This window comes from Equus asinus, chromosome 24, assembly GCF_041296235.1.
Source record: "Equus asinus isolate D_3611 breed Donkey chromosome 24, EquAss-T2T_v2, whole genome shotgun sequence".
Lineage (NCBI taxonomy): Eukaryota > Metazoa > Chordata > Mammalia > Perissodactyla > Equidae > Equus > Equus asinus.
This window is the reverse complement of record NC_091813.1, coordinates 20,444,366-20,470,217: the sequence shown is the minus strand read 5'-3', so window position 1 is coordinate 20,470,217 and position 25,852 is coordinate 20,444,366. Positions and strand designations below refer to the sequence as shown.

At 39.4% G+C, this 25,852-nt stretch overlaps 1 protein-coding gene across 5 annotated transcripts in view; it reads right to left on the bottom strand.

Moving 5' to 3' along the window:
• The window catches only part of BCKDHB (branched chain keto acid dehydrogenase E1 subunit beta), a 228,500-nt gene that overhangs the window by 6,092 nt on the left and 196,556 nt on the right, over positions 1 to 25,852 (bottom strand). Inside the window, exons 10-11 of one of the 5 annotated variants that reach the window (XM_044757139.2) lie at positions 4,829 to 4,977; positions 2,763 to 4,614 (exon numbers count right to left, since the gene is read on the bottom strand). In XM_044757139.2, the coding sequence (XP_044613074.2) occupies positions 4,837 to 4,977 (141 nt within the window). In that variant the 3' untranslated portion in view covers positions 2,763 to 4,614; positions 4,829 to 4,836. Of the gene's footprint in view, positions 1 to 2,762; positions 4,615 to 4,828; positions 4,978 to 25,852 lie in introns of those variants that run through there. The other 4 variants (XM_070496706.1, XM_070496707.1, XM_014859753.3 and 1 more) reach the window with 4 other exon arrangements.

The following is a 25,852-nucleotide window of genomic DNA, read 5'->3' as shown; positions in this document are numbered from 1 at the left end:
AAATCAATTTTTTAAACTGCTTGTGTATACTTTGAAAGGCAATACACTCTCTCTTTATGGAGACACAAAGTTTAAAAGAGATTGCTGTTGATCTAACCCTATTACTTAGTCTTGTCTGCATCATCTACGAAACTGAAAGTAGGGTGACTGCTTCCCCTCTTACTTCCAGTCCTTTTCAGCTATGATTGCCTCATTCTTTCTCTTATTTTATTTCTCATTTTCCTGGCAAATGTCTTTAATCACTGTATTCAGGGACATGTCACGTATCAGAGTTTCCAAATCTTTGCCCACACATGAGTATTTTCTTTCTTTCCAAACTAGACAGCCCAGGGGAACACATCAAAGTCTCCAAACCTCACGTCTCTCTGGAAATTCCCACATGATGCTTTTGGGGTCATGCTCCTCACCCCTCAGCCAAGCATTTCTGCTAAGGGTCATGTTGTGTGCCCAGCTGGTTGACACCTACCAGCTGTATCCTTGGTGTCCTCGGAACAGGCAGAAGTTTGAGAACCTCTAGAATTTAGTGTCAATGACAGGCTGAGGGCGAGTTTTGTTTGTACACGGGGAACCTGACTTCTATTCTGAGGTACCCGCCCGGGCCTGGGTCAGGGCCATCTCTGTGGCTGCTGCTGGACGGGATGGGGACTGGCAGTCCCTCCAGAGCCACATGCGGCGGAGGAGGGAGCTCTCTAAACAAACAGCAGTGCTGTTACTAGAAGGTGGGGGCAGGGATGCCAGGCAGCCAGGAACCACACGCGTCCACCGCAGGCTGCTGTTGGGGAAGTGATTTCACTAAACCGAATGGGGACCCCCTCCGTGGGACGTCTTCTCAGGATTCTCACCGAAAGTGTCTCAATTATGTGGCTTAAACCTAAGGCACTGAACTGAGGTAATTCTCTCAATCTTATGCCTCATTTCTTTTTCTAATGTATACAGGTCTGTTCACCTAGCTTGGCTAATGCCTATCAGTTGTATAGAACATGGATATCATATTTTTTTCCTAAAGGGATTGGATAACTTGAACTACAGCAGATTATATTCATTTATACACCCATGTTGTCACAGGGAACAGACTTATTACCATGCTGAGGCTGGGAGTTGTGGGGATTTTGAATCTGGCATTCATTTAACATCTTGAGCATCTCTCATCACTATTTCCTGATTTTCACAATGTGGAGCACTTGTTTCACATAAAAAATGTATTAAGACAACTGTTTTAGATATCTATGTACCTCCTGTGCCACAGTCTGAGTCTAGTGTTAACTGTGAGCTGTTTACTTGGGGAGGGACCCGGGTATCAGCTGTGGGACTGCAGGGCTCATGGGAGGGGAGAATGGTTTCACACTCGGGCACTTCGGGCACAGATGATCCCCACAGTTGTCCTCATGCTTGCTTTCAAACAGAATTCAAGAAAATAAAATCAAAATAGCAAAGGGAATATTCTTTTAATAACGAATAGATAGGAAAAAATAGTATTAAACAGATACCATGGCAATATAACTTAAAATAAGAAACTTCAATTAAAATCATAAACAATATCAACTACAAAAGTAAGTTCAACTAAAACAAATATGTTCAAATAGAACCCATAGGCCAAGATGTGATTGGTTACCGCACATCTCCGGCCCTGCTGGACGGACCCCGGGAGCGCAGAGTGCCCCACAAGGAGGCCTAGAGTCTTGGGTGGAGAGCGAGGACCACAGCCAAGGTCTATACTGAGTCTCGGCGTCTTAAACTCAGAATGTCCTGTGCCATGAGCCAGATGGATTCCCAAAATCTTTTCCAGACTTGTCGCTGACAAGCGCATCGTTTCCCATCCTGTACTGTACAGGTGTTTCCATTTTTACGTGAAGAACAGGGCTTTATTTTTACCCCTAACAAACACTTTGGTTCTTTATTTCAGCCCACTGCTATCCAGAGTTTGGGATAAAGGGCCTTACTTTACCTCCAAGTTCCAGGCAATCTAAAAATGTTACTTTCTATATCTTCCTCCAAATATCTGATAAAAATAAATAGGACACAACTTTTTAAATTGTAGTTTTAAAGTAATATATACATTTGTGATCAAAAGAAAATGTCCATTTTTCCCGTGTTTATAGAGAAAGGAAAATACTGCATGACCCTGGTTCTCTGCTCTTTTCGGGGCGGCGACCTTTCTGCTGGAACAGGCGAGAAGAAACTCTTCTGGAATCTGTGGGAGGGGAGGTGCAGGGATTCCTGAGGCTGTTCAGGCCTGTCTAAAGCTGTGGTGAAGGGCAGCAGAGGCACAGTAAGGAGCGAGAGGCCCCGACAAGGAAGCTTCCTCCTGTCGAAGCCTTTTGTTGCTGCTAATGTTGCTTTTCTTTTTATCTACGTAATAATATAAAGAACATGGAAAAAGTATTTGCTTTGCAACATCACGGCCCAAAAAAACACAACTGCAGCAAAAGCTTGGCGATTTTATAGTAAAAGACAGGCTCTTGCTGTCCATCTCCCAAAAGAAAGAGAGGCAGCAGGACAATCCTGCCCCACCAGGCTCTGGAGAAAAAGGGAGTGCGTCCAGCACACCTTGTTGAGACAAGAGGGAAGAACAAGGAAAAACATTCCAGAAGTTTCATCAACATACAACCATCTTAGCCAGAAAGAACTAAGCCAAATATAATAAAGCTGAAAACCAGCATTTCTAAACATTTCACTTTCATTCAGATTTAATTAACAAGTTAACAATCTATTACTGTGCAACGAAAATTCTTTTCACTAATGAAACAAAAGGACACACAACCTGAAGATAATCTGATTTTGTTTTATTGAATACTACCCCACACCCAATATTTACAGATGTAATTAAATGGAATTTATAAGACCACCGTGTGGAACATTTTAAAAAGTTAATTTAAAACATTCTTAATGGAAATCGTCAATTCACATGTGTTCATACAATAATTTATAATTTTTCAGCCAATATCCAAGATGATTTATTTCATAAAACCTCTATTTTCAAGAAGAGATAAATCTGAAGAAATATAAAAATTCAGAAAAATATTTCCATATCTAGTCATAATCTTCCAGTGTCTCTGTAAAAGAAATCAATAACAATTATAGACATTCTGGCTACTGTAAATTAAATATAGATTTTCTCATTGCATGACTACTTTCTTTAATGCCATATTTAACATAGAAGAGCTATTCTTCTTTTATCATATTTTCATGATAGATTTAAATATTCAATTTTTTTATGTTTAAAAAGAAATATATATCAAAATTGGAAAGCAGTACCTAAATATTACTTTAAAAATAGCAACAAGGCATACGGCCACACGTTATCACCTTGATTCTCCATTATGGATGGGCCATGGAGGAAACAAAACGGACAACAAAAGGGAGGAAGTCCTCTAACCAGTCCTGGGTGTGACTTAGCTGCTTTCACAGACAGTCAGAGGACATCAGAAATCCAGCACGCACCTCTGCGGTCCACGAGAACACCGGCATGTGAGAACCGAAGGCCTAAAGTACATCTCTAACAATATTCTCAGAACAGAGCTGCAAAACTGTGGGGATCATAAAGGCAGATGGGGGCGTTATTTTCTCCATCTGCACAAATGTACAGGTATCTCTCTGGTTTTAGGTGACTTGGCTTTACCACACACGAACAGAATTCAAGAATTATAGTCTTTCTTATCTTTAAAAAGCACAGGCTGTGTTACTACACACAGCCTATTCTCCCTGCTCCTGTGAAAGGCTACGGTTCTTCAAAATGTATATTACTATGTTTTGGACAACTAGATATTAAAATGTAAAGCATTTAATCCCTATCTATGCATTTTGAACCACGTCAAAAATGCCAAAGGTAGGGGCCGGCCCCATGGCTGAGTGGTTAAGTTCTCGCACTCCACTTCGGTGGCCCAGGGTTTCACTGGTTCGGATCCTGGGTGTAGACATGGTACCACTCATCAGGCCATGCTGAGGCGGCGTCCCACATAGCACAACCAGAGGGACCCACAACTAGAATATACCACATGCACTGGGGGGCTTTGGGGAGAAGAAGAAGAAGAAGAAAAAATGATTGGCAACAGATGTTAGCTCAGGTGCCAATCGTTTTTTTAAAAAAAAGCCAAAGATAAATCAGTGTGTCAATGATAGCAACTTCTACATTAAAACCCTGAAAACTAACTTCACCATTTTTAACGGTATTCATTTTGGCTAGAATAACACTGCTCAAGGGGCAGATAAGCATTACTAAGAAAATCATAATGAATAAATATCACCTATTGTCCACAATTTTAAAAGACTCATTTGCCAGAAAAGGTTGTGGCAATAGTAGTGGTGGATTTTTTTTCTTAAGTAAAACTTTCCCTTATACATAATAAATAGGTTTCCTGTTCAACAAAACTATTTTTCAGATAATATGAAAGGAAAGTCATATATCTGAAATCACAGGAGTTCAAAATAATGGTGCACGAAGGGCCAGCTTTAAGTAACAGAAATTACCCCTATTCATGAACAGTTTAAGTAGCTGGTAAAAATATACAGAAATGAGAGTAAAAGCTGGAACAATGGGGTGAAGTATACTTGCAACCAAATCCCAGCAGAGAGTATCTTCACCCATGATCATTCAATGTCAACATATGCATGCATCTGTTTCATAGAAATGAGACAATACGTATGCTTGATGTGTTTCTATTAAAGGTAAACAGACTACTATAAATTTGAATTTTTTTCTGAAATCCACATTTTGTTCTGGAAGTTGCCATTTATCAAATACAACACACTGATGACCATTGTTCCTTGGTTAACATACGTTAATGTCAGGGACACACATGAGCTTTCCCAAAATGCAAGGCCAACTTACCTGTGGGGTCAATAGTTGATCATCTTTCGAAGGGCATCATAGCACTTCCACTTGTCTGGGATGTAGAAAGGCTCAAAAACGTGGGGAAATGGTGTGTCGTACCCACATACTCTTGATATAGGAGCCTCTAGGTTCAGGAAACATTCTTCCTGCAGAGAAGAATACAGATGGTTAACTGCAAGAATATTTCTTTTTATTCACAGAGATGAAACATTTCAACTTAAAATACAATTGCATCCAAGGGCATTAAGATAATTAAGTGTAATGTAATGTGAAGAAAGCAGGCAACAAATAGCATGTTTGGCATGATCCTGGTTTTATTTAAAATATGTTTTCATATATATATATATGAATTTTATGCCTACATACATATCTATCGTTTAAGCCAAGCTGGGATTATACTAAACAGGCAAATATTTTGTTCTACAAATATAAACATGAGGCATGAGAAAATCATAACAAAATGTTCACAGTAAATTCTGCAGCTTGAAATTAGTGATAGTATATGTCTTCTTGTTCCCTGTATTTTTCAAATTTTATATACAATGAATATGTATTACTTTATACTGAATGTTTGTAATTACTCTACACAGCCAGATGGAACTTCCACCAGGTACTTGACCATGTTCTGGTCTCTCTCACGGCCAGGCTTTTGCAGATGCCATCGGCCCCTGGCCACTCACTCCCTAAGCCCACTGCTCCTTGCCTGATGGCCGCGCTCACGCCTCTCCGGGATCACCTCAGGAGCCCCTCCGTTCAGAAGCCTTCCTTGACAGCACCTCCCACCCCCACACCAGCGAAAGGAAGGGGGGCTTCTGTTATGAGTTCTCGCAGCACTGAACTCAGCACGGTCCAATGGGGTCTCCCCGGAGAGACGATGAACTCCAGAGGCCAGAGATCTGATTCAAGAAAACGTAAAACCCCAAACAAGGGAGAGCCCTGAAGAAATCATCTTCAGAAAAAGACAACGTTATTCAGGTGACAAATTCAAATTTGAAAATGAAATTTTCAGAGAGTTAAAAAAATCTAAAAAGAGACACGTGATTAAACTACTCTTAGGAAAATGATATTAACTTTACCATTCACAGCTACTACCTGAAATAAAACCTTTGGGTTTTTACACATCCACTTTCTATACTGCTCTGCTTCACAAAGGATTTGAGGAAGTCCACATTTTCTTACATACTTACTAACTGCATTTTTAAATTTTCACTTAAGCAGAAACTTTCACATGAAAGAATCCTGACACCTCATGCTCAGTCCCCACGCTCTGCGCATATTTCTTCAAGTGACAAGTGTATCGGGGCAGAAAGGGCCTGGGAACAGGACAAATTAGTTCCAACCAGCCATTTCCAGACCTCCCTCTGCCCCACGGACCCCTATCAGACACCAAACCAGGGTTGGCTTTCCCAGCAACAGGAAACCTTCATTAACAACTTGGGAACCTTGCCTACGGAAGGTTTAAAGAGTCACCTAAGAAATTCCACTACTAATAAACTCAAAGTAGGTGACAGACTGGTGGATGGTTTCTTCATTGAGACAAGCAATTTTAAAGGGATTTAAATTGTCAACTTGGGATTAACTCAGTTTTATTACTTTAGTTGACAAGGGTTGTTTTTCCATCTTCCCTAAATACTTCACCCTTCATCAACAAACTATCCTTGGACACTGCAAAATACAGAAAACCAAGGGCAAAATATTCCACTAAATGCTTTTGATTTACTCCTATAAAACACTATTTTTTTTAACTAGACCCTGGAAAGTTGGCCTACAACAAAATGATCTGTGTTTGTGAAATCATTCCTTTTAGCACAATGACTAACATCATCAACTAAAACTTTTTTTCAAATTGCAATGCTCTTAATTCCTCATTTTGTGAGAACCACTCTTTACAAGAATATACTTGCCTGCATGGGCAGAGAAAAAGGTCCGCGAGGTCACAGTGGACCGTACACAGTGGCCACTGTGAGGCTGGGAGGGGCCAGGAGATGACACAGGCCCCCACTCTGTCCTTTATACATATTGTTTGAGTTTTTACAAGTATTACTTTCGTAATTCGATGACACTGAAACAAAGGAAGAGTAAAGTGTAGGACCATCTTCCTACGTGAATAAAAGTTTCCGTTACATAAATTTGCAATTTTACATGTAGCATTTCCTTAATTTGGAAACAATTACTGTCAGTTATGTGGCATTAATTGATTGTAAAGTACTATATATATAAATATATAAAATATCTTGTAAAAATCATAGACGATAATTCAAGGATACATAACAGAAGACTATGATTCAATTTTATAAGGATACTCTGACCAATTGAAACAGTTTGAAGTTTTAATGTTTTGCTAACTGAAGCATATTAAAGAAACTTAAGTTATTCTTTCCAAGGACTTGAGTTAAAACTTCTTTTAAAGCTTTGGATATAAGGTGTTTGCGTCAAGCAGCTGTGCACATAATTCCCACTGAACTGGTTCACATACAAATGATTTATGTGTGACTATGTTTCTTTGGGCATCCGTCATAACAAGGCATCCTGGTTCAGCCTCAGGCTTTTTCATACAGAAGCTGTACACATCCACGAACACACACACATACACACACAGAAAAAGAAATATTTGAATCTCATTGACAGATCTGCAGATCAGTGTACCAGATTAATCCTCCACAAAGCCTCTCTCTTCATTATATACCACATTACGACACCATAACTATAGCAACGATGTGCCCTGAATTTAAGACAATCCAGGTTAATCATAATCCTCTTCTCCACTGGCCACATAAGCACACACATTATTTTTAAAACAGTTTGATGATTTTTGATTTGGAAATAGTAACGCACATAAAATCTGGAAGAAATAATTACCTAACCCACAGGGTCGTTGTGAGGATTACAGGAGGCATCCAGCCCACAGGCTAAGATGGGCAGTGTCAGTTTCTGGTCTCTCTCCCTGGAGAGCTTGTCTGTGGACTGGCTCCATCAACATGGAACAATGGCAGATTTGGCTGTGACGTTCCAAAGCAGAACACCGTGTACCACGTAACCAGGGGCAACGGAAGAGAACCCAGGCAGGTGTCAAGAGAGGCTTTTCTCCAGCTATTCATGTTCAGAATTTTCACCTTGGATCCAGCGAAATGCCTGAAGGTGAGCCCTAATGTAGTAACGGCGACATATATTTTGTTGTGGTGTGTGCTTTCACACACATAATCAGGAAAAACAGATATCCCTTCAAAAGACACTTGTGTGAAATTCTAGTACATAATATTTGAATTTACTTCTGAACATGCCTTTTTCTAACTATGAGAATTTTCTTTCTAAAATATGTTAATAATAAGGATAGTAGCCAGTACTTATGATGTAGCAAGTATGGTGCCAAATGAGTTATATTTTATCTCATGTAATCATTTCAGCAAATCTCTGAGGTGAGTACTATATTCCATTTCACAGATGAGGAAGCCACGGGGAAGGAACTCGCCAAGGTCCAATAGCTACACCCGACTCTGAGCCCATATTCTCGGTCACTCTTCTGCAGATTTTGAGGTACTACTCTTAAGGATAGCAATAACAAGAAAAAAAAATAAAATAGGAATAAAAAAACAGTAAAATGGAAGGTGGGCTGAGATTAAGATTTTCTAACAGAACCTCGAGAGGCATAACAGGTGAAGTTGGGTCTAAGAAGCCTCTGCCGTATGTACAAGGAGGGCAGACGCCAGGGGATGTGAGGAAGCTGAAAGCACACAAGGAGCAAGAGGGGAACACAGAGCAGCAGACGAATGGTCCTGGGTCAGGACCCTCCTGGTTACGCTCAACGATTTACATCAGCGGGACGCAAGCTGCTTATGTATCAGCCACCCGGGTTGCTATGCACATTATACCCAGGAGAGGAAGCTGACGATGTGAAATAACAATTCCAAATTATAAAAATCATAGACGCAGGCAAAATAAATTCCTTATTTGCCCATTTTCTGGAACAAAACAAATTTATCAATATCTTGTTGACATGGCAGAGGAGAGAGATTCTGTAAATTTCCTAGCAGGTAAGAGAGGGTAAGTTAAATTTAATAAAATAGGATTATCATTTTAAGATAAAATCTTATTGACAGGTTTTAAGAAATTAAGTGTACTGCATTTATGCCTGTTTTGATGAGTGCAGAACAGGTCATGCATTATACGTCTGTGTATGTAAACGCATATATATTAGGGCTTTCACGAGATCACGCGAGGCCTCTGGACACTTAACCCCGTTTCCCCGCTAAAGTTTTAAGCACATCAACCATAAATTCTGCTGTCACCACGTCGCAGGAGCTGCGTCGCCGAGATCGGTCTCGGGCATTCACACAGCGGCTCTGGTCACTTTCAACAAATCTTTTTGTTGTTTTCATGGCAAGGTTGCATGATATAATTGATACAGCATGGAATTTGGAATTCTCTCTGAAGGGAATCTTTGTTCTACTAGGATTTAACCTCTCCGAGCCTCTGTTTACTCAACAGCAAAACAGGAGTATTAAAACTCTGCAATGCCATCGTCTGACTGCGCTGTCTCTGCTGTGACCCTGCCTGTCTGCGTCTCCAGACTGTGCAGCAGCGTATGAAAAGTACCTGCTTTCATACCTGATACGTCCTACTGCTCCATAACTTCCAGGTGTTTGTTCTCCTCTTAAGACTTTCCAAGTTATAATAAACACGAGGTCTTTGAAATGAAAGACCAAACCATCACTGAAGACGGGATTCTGGGACACAGAACAATCAACACTGAGAAGCTATAACCCTTATAGCACAGTGTCTGAATAGCTACCATTTATTGGACACTTACTAAGCCTTAAAAAATGTAAGAAAATACCAAAAATAAGTAAGTGCTGTATGAGGAAGGAGGGCGGAGCCCCCTGAGGTTATGAGGGAGCCAGGCTGCACTCAGGTCTCCAGGAAAGGCAGGGTGCGGTGCTGCCCCCTGGTGGGGAGCAGGGAGCCGCGACACTAATTGCCAGTTCCTGGGGCTGACACGACAGATTAAGCCTGGCTAGAAAGGGAAGTCAAGAGCTCCAGAAATGGTTAAAAAATCCCCCTCAAAAAGAACATGATTTCCAAGCAGTGTTACTATAGAAAAGCAGCCTGTCAGTCAGCTGCTAGAAGGTTACAAGCCCCACAGATACCTGAACGTATCTGTGAAGTGAAGCCATGCACACTGACAACCAGAGTGGAGAATAAAGACCATACGATATCATTCGATTCATTTTTAAAGCAATCATTTGGTTTTTGTGTTTTAAATCAAAGCAATTCCAGGCTCAGATTTCTCTGTAAGAACAACTTTGGAATAATTTTTATCCAGCTTTTCTAATGACAGAAAGTTGGAGACAGCCCACGGTGCAAGACTGCATATCATCTAGAGTCGGGAAGTTGTGAAGTTTAAAGTGAGACCCGAGAATTGCAGGTCTTTTATATACGTTCCTACTTTCTTATAGCTGATACAGCCTGACGAAATTCCTTTCATTTTCCTGAAAAACTATTCAACTAATTTTTCTAAACATTTCACAGAAAGTCAGAAAAGCAGGACACTGTCATGAGAAACATCACAAGTCAAAATAGGCATACAGTGCCTACAGGAGTATCTGAGAAATCAGGATTCATGCTCTTCCTCGGAACAATGGAAAACATCAGCCCATGACTTAAGTTCAAAGTAACAACTCAGAAAACTGATTTTTAAATTGCTTTGCAAACAAAAAGTCCAGGTTATATCACACAATTATTATTATGCCACCATAACACATTTAAACTATGAGAATATATTTTGTTTCCAAGAGGGGGTAGGAGTAAGGGTGAGTTACGCTATCAACATAATGAGCACTGACCAAGACACGTAGATCATAGAGTTATCATTTCTCCGCTAGGAGAAAACATTAAGAAATAGCTTTAAATGATTTGTGAGTGTGCTTAGTTTTAAATCTAAATTCCAAGACCACTTAGTCCTTGTTAGTTAATACTAACAATAAAACAGATTTTGCTTCTAAATGCAATTAATTGTCTAGAGCTCATAATGAGCAGTACAAGAGTTAAACTGTAAAAATGTGAGAAAAACTAAATTAACATACCAGAATGATGTATCACTGATAACTTTAGAGTCCATGAACTTAGAGACTTAACGTTTTGATTACAACTTGACTAGTCCTAGTTATTAATGTAAGGTTAGACATCACCCAGCTTCCAAATAATATTAGAGAATATTTGTTTTAAATCTGCCATGAAAACTTGCCCATAGCTAAAACATGAGTTTTAGCACATGAGAAAAAATGATTCTAGTGTCTTGAATCACACTTTCCCAGCAAATGAGTCACAGAAACCTGTGAAGGCACAATGCCAGCAACTCCAAATTAATTTTATTACTGAATTAAATAAATACAACTTTACTAACGTAAAATAAAATACTTTTCATTTAAGCTAATGGTTTAAATAGTATGGATCATGTTGTTAAAACAGAGCTCAAGATATATATTAGTGTGTACCAATTTTCTATATAGCACAGATCTGTAAAATTAATTCTCCAGACAGCAGAGCCCCTAAGCTACCCCCAAAAGGACAAGATGCTCCCTCAAACATTAGAGTCATGCTTATTTTATTTGTCTAATACCAGACACATGAGATGCATTCAACAAACACTTGCAGTCTCTCAATTATAAAACACAGCTGAAACAATATAATAAAAGAGTATATGAATAATATAATTTTATCTAGCTTTGTGTAACACCTAAAACATTAGAGTCAAGCAAAGCTTGACTTTGCTAATTTCAGCAAAGCTTCCATGTAAAACCATAATCTTGACCAAATTAAAAGCTGAGTTCTCTATTACTTAACTTCACTGGATCATCTTCAATGTCTTCTTAATTTTTAAATTAATTCCATTTCTTCCTCTTTAATGCAAATTATTAGTAACCTGGTACAATTTTTGTTTTCTATGATTTCTTTCAGCTAGTTAAAGAATGGAACTGAATTCTAAATTAGCATTTTCATTTAAATTCAAATCCAATTTTTAAAATGGAAGCTTATTTTGTGAAGTTAGACAGAATTATTATTTCTGATCTGAACAGGTCTCCTTGGATACAGTCTAGGTACCTATAACAAAGTTGCAGGATGATATTAAAATATGCATAGAAGTGATTCATGGTTCAAATTCAATAGTCGTGTTAGAATATAAACATATGTTAATAGAAAGTTATCTATAAATCTCAACACATTAACTGTAGAAATTGAAGTAGAACAAATTTCAAAATCAAAATTTAACATTAAAATCAACAGCTTATTATGTAATATAGATTGCTTTTTTTTCTCAAAACAAGTTTTGTAAACTTTGCTATTTTAAAATCTGAAATATGTCAAAGCAAGTGACAACTCACTTCTATAATTTATTATCTTCTCTGAAATCATTTTTTAAAAAGCCCATAGTACTCCTTATGGCCCAGGGACTGTACTAAATACTTTATAAATATTAACATTTTAATTTTCATAAAAACTAAATTAGCAACCACAATGGTAAAACCAGCACCCCATCCAAACCACTCTGGGTTTCCAGGTAAACCTGTAAAGGTTTGGCTCTGCTTTCAAACTTCCCTGGATCCCGTCTTCAGCTGGGCCCCGAAGCCGCCTCATCATTTTCACCTGAGGAGCACTGAGAACCAACAGCGAGAAAAATCACGTCTTCATTAAATCCTCCTGCAACACACTCTGTTTATTTGCTGCAATGAGTCTCCAAAAATGTTCTGAGGTTTTCAAAGTTCAGAATCTAAAGTTAAATTTTTTTTGAGATATACTATGCGCAAATTTTGACATTTAAAATGCACTGTGGCCACAATGCTTTTGTTACAACACTCTATATTCAATAGAAGGGAAAGGAGGGGGAGAAAAGCAATGCTCTCAAATTTCCACAGATGCTGAAGCCTCTCAAATTTTATAGTTCCAAATTCTTCCTATAGAAGAAAGCATGGACAGCAGCAAAGTTTGAAAGTGGAACTTCCTTAGAATGTGGATGCCTAATGATAAACATAAGCGACCTGCAGCTTTGGGTCATCTCATGAACAAATCGTTCTCTGTAAGGTAGGACTTTTGCTTTGCTTGGCACCCGGGAATTTAAAATACTCCTGTAAAGTGACTTTTGATGATCCTACAAAGCATTCACTTTTTCTGCTTGTTTTTCCACACAATTCTTCGTATAGCATTCTAACACCACCAAATGGTGCTCTGAAGGCAGAAATCGATCCTGGCTCACTTTCTGGATGCTCCCTTTGTCTCAAGGCATGGAAAATATGTTCTTTTAGAACTGGGGGGCTGAGCCTGCACTAAGCAAATTTCTACTAGGATTTGTCACGGCCCCAATTTTGCAACCTGTTTTTAAGTTTCAAGACTAACTATAAAACGAAACTACTCCACATAAAGTGTCCCCCTATCTGGCACCACCTTTCGAAAAAGTTTGAGAAACTGAATAAAAAAATGACAGCTAAAATATTTGCCGTTTTACAAATGATACTCTTTTGTTACAACATAAAGAGGTTTTTACTGTCTTTTCCTTTTCTTTAAATATGTTAAATTTCTAGTTTATGTTTTAGTTTATATTTAAAAGAATGCAAAAACAACTTGCTAAATGTGAAAAAGGCAAGGAAAAGGGAAAAATCAACATTATTTTATCTACATAATGCCAAAAGAGATGTGTCAATGTTTTTACTGAAATTAAATATACTTTTTTAAAAGTTAATCTTGGGTGTCATAGCAACATAGCCTTTAAGCTTGCTTTTGCTGAATGAATAAATCAGACCAAGTTATTTTCAGCAGTTTAATCCTGGTCACTAGATCACCGTAATTTTACTAAGAAAAGCATAGCAGAAATAAACGTTCTAGGCTATCATCAATTATTAGGAGATGTGGTCAAAACTTTTAATTGGATCCTAGCAGTAGTAGCAGCACTCCCAAAGTTTAATAACTGAACCAATTAAGAAAACAAACATGTTTCTGGCAAGAATATCCGACCTGAGTGAGAAAAGGCTGTTAAGTGCTCCTATTATTTATATGCAGATGACTTTTGCCAACATGAGGAGTTTAACCTATTCATTAAAACAAATGTAGCAATTGCAATTATTATCTGTATCCAATAAAAATAAAATGCAGAATTCAAAATATGTTTTCCTCTTCACTATTCACATGTCTGTGTTTCTGCCTTTAAAGTTGGTTAACATTTCTTACAAAGAAGCTTTTCAGGTTGGAATGTCTGTGCATTTGCATAAACATATTTTCATATGAGAATCTCAAGAATTGAGAGAGTTTTGAGCATTAGGGAGAAAAGACACACGCCTTCTTTTTTACTGTCAATATCGGGTGAGTTGTACGCTGATGAGATGACCCCAATTCTGCATGTATTCTCACCAAGTCGTACTGCATGCTTAGTGGGGACAAATTTCTCAGAACCCTGATAAAACCACATAGATACAACAGTGAAGGGGTGGTTAGTGACTGCGGTCCGGTTCTGGATACTCCTATAGTTAAGTGTAAAAACAGAATGTTAGAAATGCCCAAAGGTACTGTTCATTAACAAATTTAGATACGCTAAATTTATGTAGCTCATATAACAGGGAAATAGTCACATATTTTATTTAGATGGACCAGAGCATTTAGTTACTATTTTTTATCCACTTACTTGAGGCTGAACTATATAAATTCAATCGGGTCCCTCAATTAGGAATCAGAGGCAAAGACACAGAGCACTACTTTCCCCAAAGAGATCACAGGAGTTTCCCCATTTGTTATATGCCACAGATAATGATGTACATAGGCACACATGGACACAAACAAGCCATCCTGTGTTTAATGAACACATCCTGGTGAATATCTGGAGAATCAACATGAAAGCCTTCAGGAAAAGAAATTTGTCCATATGCCTATCAGTTCAGAAAAAGGAATATGTACATACATTCAGAGAACAGAAAAGCCAGACATTCACTAAATAGTAACCAAAGAGATGTTGTTATTTAGTAATAAATGAATAGAATTATTTATATGGTCTCAATCCTTTCAACAACTCCCTGTGGCAGCGACAAGTGAGGAGCTGAGGCTGGCACAGGTTAAGTGAGGTGACCACAACCACACAGGTGCACCCAGCTTTGCTAGCATTTGAACCAGCTCTCCTGGTTAAGACTCCAGATTTGAAAGTGGGCAAGAGTCTTGCCTGGTGACAAGGTAAAATTTATATGTAGTCCTATCATTATACCTGTGAAAGAGAAACTGGTGGAATTGTCTGCTTGTTTATGTCAGATCCAATCAAGATTTTCTTTTACTTTAATAAAAAGCTTAAAAATTTTGCCACCTTGCTGCATATGTTGTGTACCTCATAGGCTAGACTAGAAATAGGTGACAGACTGCACAAAAACAGGGGGTGGGCTAAATTGGGCCCATGCGCCAGAATTTGCTAACTCTTGCCTTAGAACACCCATATAAAAAAGTGACTTATTCCTCTCAGTTTTCAGAAGGACTGGACTGGGAGAACTTAGGTCAAAGGAGCAGAGCTTTGAGTATATTTCTAGAATTCTCTCTGCTTTCCCTTTCGCTGCTGTACAGGTTTATAGGAGGGACGGGGCAAAAACAGCAAAAAAGGAAAGAAAAAAAGCTTAGCCGTTTAGTGCACCGTTTTTTGGGGGGTGGTCTTTGGGGGAACAGATGGATCTCTTTAATTAGCGTTAGAGTAGGCTAAGCTCGGATTTATGTTTTGTTTTAGTCACTGGCTGGAGAGACGTGTAAATGGGGCAGGGGGACACGCGTGGAACTTGCTTCTAGTTGATCACTAGCAGCTGGCTTGAGTATAAGGGCGTAAGCTGCCACCTTGAGCTCTGAAGCTGATTCTGAATTCTCAGGAAAAACTGGATGCTCAACCTATGGTAGGCTGTGAGGTTAAAGTTTCTTCTAGTATAAGAGCAAAAAAAAGTCACTGAAGTGCTGCATCAGGAAATTAAACTTGCCTCCTTTCATTTATTTCCTTATCTATGATAGAATCTAGATGAACTTAGGTAGCTAAGTAATTTGATAAGAACGTGACAGCTTTTGGATAGATTGGAAAAATATTTTAAATAAACATAGGTTACAAGTTTTATCCTAGCCTTAACTTACACTGAAATATGAAATTTAATCCTCTCCTCACAGTAAATATTTTATAGCCATACTCCGCGGGTAACTAACTTTGCAGAACTCTAAAACTATAGAAGAAAATTTCTGGAGTATTTAAAGAAATGTCCTCTGAGAATAAAATTAAACTTTTTTTTTTGGCAAAAGCAAGACATTGCAATTAAATTAATCTTAAATTAAAATGTACATCTAAGTGCTGTGCAGGGTCTTCTTGTCTCTAGACTGTGCTCACAGGCTTCAATTAGCAGTTACTGGCATAGTTTCCACAGCTGGCACTGCTTGTTTATGGACTGGCTGTGGGCTCTCATTCTAGGTGTAAAGCTGGTTCCACACACATAAGTGCCATCGAGTGGGCATGGCTGTGCGCAGACGGGTCCATCCCACGCATGGAAGCACCCAGGTCACCGTGTCCGGGACAAGCATCTCAGTCATCCCTGGGAAAGGATCACTTTTCAAAGCTTGATTTAAAAATTATATATGTATATAATATAGCTGGGTTTAGGATACATTAGAATTTCACCGTTTTCAATTCCCAGTCCCCTAAATGAACATGCTGATATTTGACATAACAAATCACCAACCCAGAAAGGATTTTCCTTAGGTTTCCTCAAACGCTAATTATGTAGCAAATCTAATTAAGTTCATATGATTCACTTCAGACTTTAGTTACTTCGGAATTGCCAAAAGGGATCTGAAGCGTCTATTCTCCCTCCAAAACAATGACGCTGCGCGCCAAACTGATAACCCTTACACACAGCTGCAGAGCAAATGCGGGGTCCTGGCCCTGGAAAGACAGCGTTCGCACATCAAGCTGCCCCTGAACCCAATTTTGGGTTCAGAACTACCGACTGCAGGTCTCCGTGACGGTTAGACGAAGGTTATGCGTGTGTATGAAGTCACTCACGGCTTGAGCCGATTTCTATATGCCATGAGAACCGGAGAACGTACACAAACCCTGAAAACCCCAAATATTGATAAATACATTCGACCAGCATCTCGTTGAATTGGTTTTCAAGCGCCATAGCTCACATGGAAAAGAGTCCAGATTGCTTTGTGTGTTTGAGAACATATTTATGGACTAATTAACATGCAATATATTTAACCTCATTCCTGAAGAAAATCATACATACCGTGTTTATTATAAGTGCTTTTCTTTTAATTACAGTAGGTAAGTGTGCAAAACAAAGCTATGGACAAACCTGAGCTACAGATATTAAACTTTTTTATTTCAATAACTTAAATAAGTTCCATGGAAGAAAATTCTTTTCGGAGGGGCTCTCCAAACTGGGTGGGTTGCCGGATGCTTAAGGCCATGACTGCATTCCCTCCAGAGGCTGTCAGGTCGCCATGGCAACTACCCTTTCCCAATCAATAAGCAACAGCTTGGAGCACTAATATTCTGAAAAAAATGTTTGCTTTTCTGTGGCAATAACAATATGAACTAGCTTCAAGACTGACATATAACACTTTTTGTACAAAACAATATCTTTGCTGACAATTATTTCACTAGAATTCCGCTTTGTAAATAAACGCAAAAGTAGTGAAACCAGCCATTGGACTCCAATTTCAAGACAAGGTAAGAGTTGACACGAGTAATCTGAGGATGTTACAGCTGGAGTGCGTTATGTGTGCAGGTCCAGGCAGAAGGAGAAAATCGGGTCTCCAGAGAACAGACGATGTATCAGAAACAAACTGACAAAGGAAAACCACATATGCTTCCACGCAGCTCTCGGAGTTTCTCAAAAGCAGGATACATTCCAATAGTTACACTTCTTATCTGTTGTTGTGCCAGATATATAATTATTACTGTGCAGGGTATTCGACAGATTACATTTATTAAATTAAACACCTCGCTCCCTCCTATTTCGGGAGGCAAGTGTTTGCCAGCGTTGTCTTCACTGGCTCAAGTGTCAATCGCTAAATCTTTAAGTTGTGTGTCATTTTAGGAGAGTAAAACCAACACTGCAAAGTGTCACAGACACTGGTTTTCACAGCTCATTGTATCAGAGGCACAATGCCTGACACAGAGCAGGCATCAGTAAATATTTGCGAACCAAACAATCCCAGTTTTTACTTAAATTCTGTTTCACTCTGGGGTATTAATGAGCTTAGTCACTGATGAGGCCAAAAATCAGCAGGACAGGATGTGGGGCGTGGAGACTTTCACTCCTCAGCAATTACTGAGCACTCTCTTACTCATCCGCCAGACGCCACACTGTTGCTGTTGTGATCCCGTCCCTCCCCCAGTCAGAAGTTTTTCCTGGCTCCCCCGAGCTTATTCTTTATTGATCCCTGTTTCTCTCACAGCCCAGTACAGACGTGCTCAGGCCCACCTCCATTCCAAAGCTTATTACTTGATAATACCGCCTTCACAAACCTCTCTTCGTGAACTCTCTGATTTTTCTATCCCCTGCTACCCTCACATACTTTACTTTTCAAATTCGGCTCAAATGCCCTTTTCCAGCAAGTCTTCAGGACCTCGATGTTGACTTTTTTAAAAATGTATTTATTCAATCATTTGTCAATCAAATATTTCAGAGCCCTCTCTGTCCCTAGCCTTGTAGTTTTATATTCTAGTGGGGGAAATAAGTATGAGGATGTGCTAGGAAGGAAGGAAGCAGAGGGCTGTGGTGGACAATACGGGAGCTCTAAGTGGAAAGTGCTCAGGGAGGGGTTTTCTCAGGAAGTGGCATTTGAAAACATGAGGAACCAGCTCTGCCAAGAACCTGGAAGGAGCATTGCTGCCAGGTCACAGAACAAGAACAAAGGTGCAGGGGCAGGAAAGGGCCTGGGTGATCCAGAGATGGGGAAAAGGCCATGGGACTGCAGCACCGGGGCGGGGGGAGGGGTTCGCACACCGAAGGAGGGGCGAGAGAGCAATGGGCAGGAAGAGGGGACAGCCAGAAGGCCCACAAACCAGCCCTGCAGGTGCAGGAAGACAGCGACAGATGGTTTTGATATCTTACATATTTGTATTTTACAGAGTACATACAAGAGTAGCTGAGGAGATTTACAAGATTCTCCGGGTACACTCAGGGTTCATTTATAGGAAAGCAAAAATATCATTAGAGACGAACACTAGAGTTGCTGATGGTCAAGTGAGACACAAAACAATGCAGGGATGAGGGCATTAAGTCAAAGTACATAACATGAGCAGATCTTTTTTTTTGTCTACTTTGGGGAAAATTATTTCATTCAGCGAAAACTTTTTAAGGATCAATATTGAAATGCCCACTTTTGAGGAAGTTAGGAACACAGAAATAGGAGATTTTAGAATTGGAACTACTTTACTATAGTTTGTGGCTAACTGGAATCTTTTCTTGGCTAGTATTCAAATATCTTTTCTCTTCTAGTAATCTAATACGTGTATTACCTCCATATCCCGTGCCTTAATGATACTATCAATTTCCCATTTATTCATACTACTGATTTCCTCTCCCTATTTCTTATCTCTGCATCTCTCTCAGTGGTTTTTTCTGATTATGTATTGCAAAGAAAAAGGTTCAAAATTGAGTAACCTAGCAACGTGCATAAAGATCGTATTTTTATAAATGTTATCTATTGTTCCTTTGGCAAGGAGTAGGAATCCACTGCAGATAGAAACAGGTTTTCATATGCTTTATCTACAGGCAGTAGAAAAAAGCCTTTCCTCCTCATTCATGTCCTCTTTGTGTTTTCAGTCACCAAGGCTGATTGCAATATAGCAAATTCTGAGCTAGTCCCATAATAATGTTGCTACCTAGCAACTTGGGGTGGTTGTGAGGTAATCTAAAAGTAAAGGCAAAATACAACTTTAAAGTTTTCTGTGTACCCAACTATACAAAGTTCAGAAGGGTGTATTTGCGTTTGCTTAGCATTTGTTTTAATTCTGATTTATAAAAATTTGGATTGTTTGAAAATTCTATTATTTGGAACTATTAATTGGAATCTCTAGGTATAGACTAACTTCTTAGGAAGTTTAAGTAAATTCCAATTAGTTATTTTTCACGTTGTGAACAAACGTTCCCTTTGTGAAGAATGACAAAACATCTCGACTTCTTTGGGTTTCAGACTAATACTGCCCTCAAAAGTAGAAGATGTGGTTCCTTGTCCTGAATCTGTTATCCCTAGGTGAGTGACTAGACAGTTGGGCTCTTGCTTTTCTCCTCTATCACCCACACTGCCGGGGGACACTGATCAGCGTGATGATGAAGGAAATCAAATTCCAGTGGCTGAAAGAGTAAATATCCTTCCTGAAGCCCTTCAATAGGGGTCACCCCAGCATACAACGGCTGCACACAGCGGGCGCTCAGTGAGCAGAGGCTGACCTGGAAAACCCCCGTTTTCCTTTATCTTCACATATCTCAGGCTGGGAGGAAGGCAAGGGTTTGAGTCGTTAGCCCTTCGATACTGCTAAAAGACGCCAACGGATTTTGAACGAAAAGAACTTCAGCCCTGAATTCTTGAGTAAGCTTAGACTCAGAAGGCTGTCAGATGATCATCTTGACGCTCAAACGGCAAAAAAAGACAACGAAATATAGATGACCTCAGAGCCAAAAGAAAACAAGAAAAGAAGACCAAAGAAACCCTAAGGACCTTAAGTCACAAAATGCTTTTTGTTTAAGGTTAATTCTGAATAAAGACTGAAGGGGGCTAACTTCACTTTCATGAAATCAAAAAGGACATGAGAACTGACCATATTGGTGAAAATAATCATATCACCATAAACAAAATGGGTGGGAAAAGACATCCCCAAAGGCAAGTGTCAGAATCTCCTGAAGAGAGTGCAGAGAGTGTGGGAAAACACTCTTTTGTAACAAAAACCCAAAAAGTTTGACTCCTGGGTTAAAAGGTAAGAACTGTCTTCTCAAGGGAGGATCAGAATCTCCAGAAAATGGTAAGATGCTACACATTTAGTAAAAGGTGGCACAGGACAGACTGGAAGCAAATATTTGCAAACCACGTAACTGAAAGGGTCAGATATCACAGCATATGTAAGCAACTCTCAGAACGCAACAGTGAAAAAAGAAGGGAGCTGATTAGAAAGTATGCAACAGACTGGAACAGACATTTCACCAAAGATGAGACAGATGACAAATAAGTACATGAAAAGATGTTCAACACCATTAGCTCTTAGGGAAATGAAAATTAAAATCGCAACGAGATATCACTACACACCTATTGGAACAGAAGAATAAAGATCGTGTTAACCCCAAACATTGGTGAGGGTGTGGAGAGCTTCCACACATCTGAGGTGGGAATGTAATACGGTACAGCCACTCTGGAAAATAGTTTGGCAGTTTCCTATAAAACTAAACATGTGCTTACCATATGACCCAGTGATCGCACACACACGGGCATTTACCCTAGAGAAACGAAAACTTATATCCACACAAAAATGTGTATACAAATATTCAGAATAGCTTTTTCATCATAGCAAAAACTGAAAACAACTCAAATGTCCTTCAGTGGGGGAATGGTGAAAAAACTGTGGTGTACTCACACATGCCATGAAAAACTAATTAGCAATGAAAAGGAATGAACTATTGATAGACACAACAACCTGGATGGAGTTGAAGGGTATTATGTTTAGTGGAAAAAGTCTCAAAAAATAACATACAGTATGATTCCATTTATGTAACATTCCTGAAATGACAAAACTATAGAGATGGAGAAAAGATGATTCGTTGCCAGGGGGTTGGGGATGGGGGATGGTAAAAATATAAAGGCTAGAGTAAGGGGACAGTTCTGTATCTTGATTGTAGTGGTGGCAATTCAAATCTATATATGGGATAAACTGCATAAAACTCTACACGCATAGAAATATAGGTTAAACAAATGGTGAAAAGTTCTGTAGTCTGGTTAACAGTATTGTGCCAGTGTCAGTTTCCTGGGTTTGATATTGTACTAGCGTCATACAAGATGTCACCACGGAGGGAAGCTAGGTGAAGGGTTCACAGGACTATAAGTACATTTTTGCAACTTCCTGAGTGCCTATAATTAGTTCAAAATTTTTAAAAGTTAAAAGAAATACGTTAAAGAGAATTTCTTGTTGATGTGCATCTTTCCATAACAAAGAAGGCACGGATGTCATGGGGCAGGAAGACCTGGAAGTAAAGCAATGACCAGGCTCTAGGGTAGAGCGCCACACTCTAGTGACAGACTAGAGTCTGTCAGGAAGCAGCTCTGACTCTGGCAACTTACCAAGTCCTCTGGATCTCAATTCTAAAAATTGAAAGTGTTAATTTTAGTGAAATCCAGTACAGGCTTGGCACAGAGTGGACATTAGTTTCCTTGTTTCTTAACCTACACTACAGTGAAACAGACAAACAGGAAGTCAAAGACCCAGAACAAGGGTCCAAAACACCAAATCCATGGGGCGCCCCAGAGAGGATCCCAAAGAATGCGGGACTTCTGGCCGTGGTCAGGCAGTAGCACTGAGGCTCTGCTGCAGCTACCTTGGGGCAGAAACTCTTTCTGCCTTGCAAAACTTACTCCCAAATTTTAAAGAATAACCTTAAGGATAGTTTTAGTTCTACAAAAAAATTATGAAGACAGTAGAGTTCTCATATACCCCCTGCCCGGTTTCCACTATTAGTAACATCTCACAGTAAGTACATTTGTTACAATTAACGAACCAATATTGATACTTTGCTATTAACTAAAGTCCATCCTTTATTCAGATTTCCTCAGTTTTCCCTTAATGTCCTTCTTCCATTACAGGATCCCATATTACCCTTACTCCTTTTGTTTCCTTAGGATCTCCTTGGCTGTGACAGTTTCTCAGACTTTCCTTGTCATGACCTTGACAGATTTTTTTTTTTTTTTGGAGGAAGATCAGCCCTGAGCTAACATCTGCAGCCAATCTTACTCTTTTCTCTGAGTAAGACTGGCCCTGAGCTAACATCTGTGCCCATCTTCCTTTACTTTATATGTGGGACGCCTGCCACGGCATGGCTTGATAAGCGGTGGGTAGGTCTGCCCTGGGATCCGAACCAGCAAACTCCTGGTCTCTGAAGCGGAGCACATGAACTTAACCGCTATACCACTGGGCTGGCCCCATGACCTTGACAGTTTTAAGGAGGCCTGGTCAGGTCTTCTGTGGAATGTCCCTCAACTGGGATTTGTCTGATGAGTCTTCTCACGATGGGCCTGGAGTTATAGAGATTTTTCTCAAGAATTCTTAATCTCAAACTATAATTCCAAATTGAAGACAGGTGATTGAAGTCTGACACTTTAAACTTCTAGAAACTTGCAAGTGGATTTCTGTCCACGCTCCTGTTAAAAAACTGCTTTGAAATACCAAACAATTCCTTAGGACCATTATCATCACCATTAAATAGATCAACTCTAATGTGTCAATTACAATCATACACAAAACAGCCTAAGACTGATGGTTATGAGCTTTATCATAAACAGTCTTTAGACCTCTTACTAAGAACCTTCTTTTATTTCAACTGCTAATTCCATTCTGCAGGAGGTCTTGACTGTCCTTCAAAGGTCTTATTAGCACTGGTTCCATTTCCTAGGCAAAGAGTTTGCAGATTCTTAAAATGATGTACCTTGGGACATTTTTCTATGAAATAGTAACCAGAAAAAGTACAGCAATGTATTTGCCTAATAATCTCCAGAAATACAGTGCTGGAATGCTAGATTCTGCCACAATAGCAATGTTTTGAATTAAGGAGAATTCTTAGAAAAAGCTTTAGTAAGACATGATACAGACTGCTATATGCTACAATGTTTTAGTAAATAAACTATTTTGATAGAAGAAATTATTTGATATTTATATTCTAAAATACCACAGAAAGATAATTTTTCCCTGAAATATTTTATGCTCAGAGACATTCTATCACTATAGTATTACTGTATGCCATTCAAAATATCTCTCTAAAAAAGTATCACTAATTTACATACGTAAAATAATTCACTATATTGAATCACTGCGACCTCTATATATGTAGTGGGCAGTTCTGGCTGTCTACCCAGCACCCGTTCCCATCTTCTCCCCTTCTAATAGTACCTAGATTTTCCTTTAGATATTCACTCTTTTTCCTCTACCTCTCTCCAATATATTTTGAGGCAAGCTGATACTTTCCCCAGTTCAAGGGTGGGCCTCCACTGACTTAGCAAATTGGTATATTCCATTCACCTGACTTCAGTCGCTGGTTCAGGAAATATGGCCTTTATAGTCTAATCAGGATGAATCTGGAACTCTTGCTTGGAACTGCTAGAGCCATATGGCCACCATGAGGGAAGTCAGCTCTGAGACCACGCATCTGATACCCAGCCCCCTCCCACTTGATTTAACAAGGAAAAGTACAGGGTGACCAGGGGCAGGGCTGGAGGATGGAGAGAGAAGGATGGGGAGAGAAGAGGGGTAGTGTGGAAGGGACAGGTCTATCAAAATTACCTAAAAGCTCTTGCAAACTGCAGGTTCATCCCTGGCCCCTGAACTGTTGACTCATCGCGCTCAGGGAGGGCCTGAGCCTCACTGCCGGACATGCAAACACATATGTGCTATATGTTGTTCTGACACGCGTGTTATATATTTCCTGCTACAGCTCCTTGAGTTACAGTCCATCTCTCATCTTCCTTTCACCACTAAAACTTAACAAAATGGTTGTCCACATTTCCTGTCTCGGTTTCCTTCCCTCCCACTCATTCCCCGCAATGATTCCAACCTAATCGTGCCTTACGTAACTCTCCTGCAGTAGGACTCACACCTGACTGCACATTAGAATCACTTGAAGAGCTTTAAAAACTGGTGTCTGAGTCCCACCCCCCACCCCCAAAGGCTCTGATTCAATTATTCTGGGGTGTGGTCAGGGCACCAGGATTTTTAAAAACCCCAGGAGATTCTGAAGCACAACCAGGGTTGAGAACCAGCGCACCACTAACAGCTGCAACAAATGTCCTTGGAATCAATGAAGTTAATGAGTTTCTCTCAGCTGTCTCAACTTTGAGCTCAACTGGTGGGGAAAAGAATCATGGAATAAGAGAAGTAAGATTTTTCTCACTAATAATCCCACAAAATTGGAAAAAGAGAAGCAAGATCAGTGTGCAGAAAAGAGCTCTAGGAATACGGAAGTGAGTTACGATGGCTACAGTGTGAGAATTTTAAGAAAATAAATACTGTTTGAGAAAGTATATGTTAGGGAAATATGCTAAGGAAAGAAGAGAAACCACTGTATACAAAATTGTCAACAAATTCCTCTCCACTATAAAACCCACGCATTAAACTCCGATTAAGAAAAGCTCTCTAAGGTGTTTTAGCGCCTTAACATTTGTGTTGGGAGGTGGCCTGTGTGTTAAAAGAAAGTCTGAGAGAACAGAATTTCATTTTTCTGTGCAGTTTCAGAGACAAAAATGATCATTTCAAAAAGAGAAGGTCAATTTGTATTATGTGTTCACAAGTAACACAAGACTTCAAAAGGAGTTACTAGCACAAAACAAATTGAGAAGGTGTGTTTCTGCAACTGAAATAACACTAATATTATTACAAACTGATGGCTAACACCTACTGAGCATACACTAGGTGACAGTATCAAGCATGTGACTTGCGTTATCTCACTAATCCTCATGAACCCTGTGAGAGGGAAGAATGTTCATTACCTCCCTTCAGAGATGAGGAAACTGAGGTTTATAGAGGTAGCAGCTAGTCCAGTTTGCACGTGGCAGAAATCAGCTCTGTCCAGTTCCAGAGCCTGAGTTCTTAACTGTTATGCTCTTTTAGAAATTGTTATTGATTCATCAAAATTAGTTTAAAAAATTTTTTAAAACATACAGATACATTTTAGGTTATATTTTTAAAAATCATGAGGCAAATTTACAAAGATCATTTTGGGCAATTACAGGACAGCAAGAGCAGAAGGTAAAGACGAGTTTAACCTACAA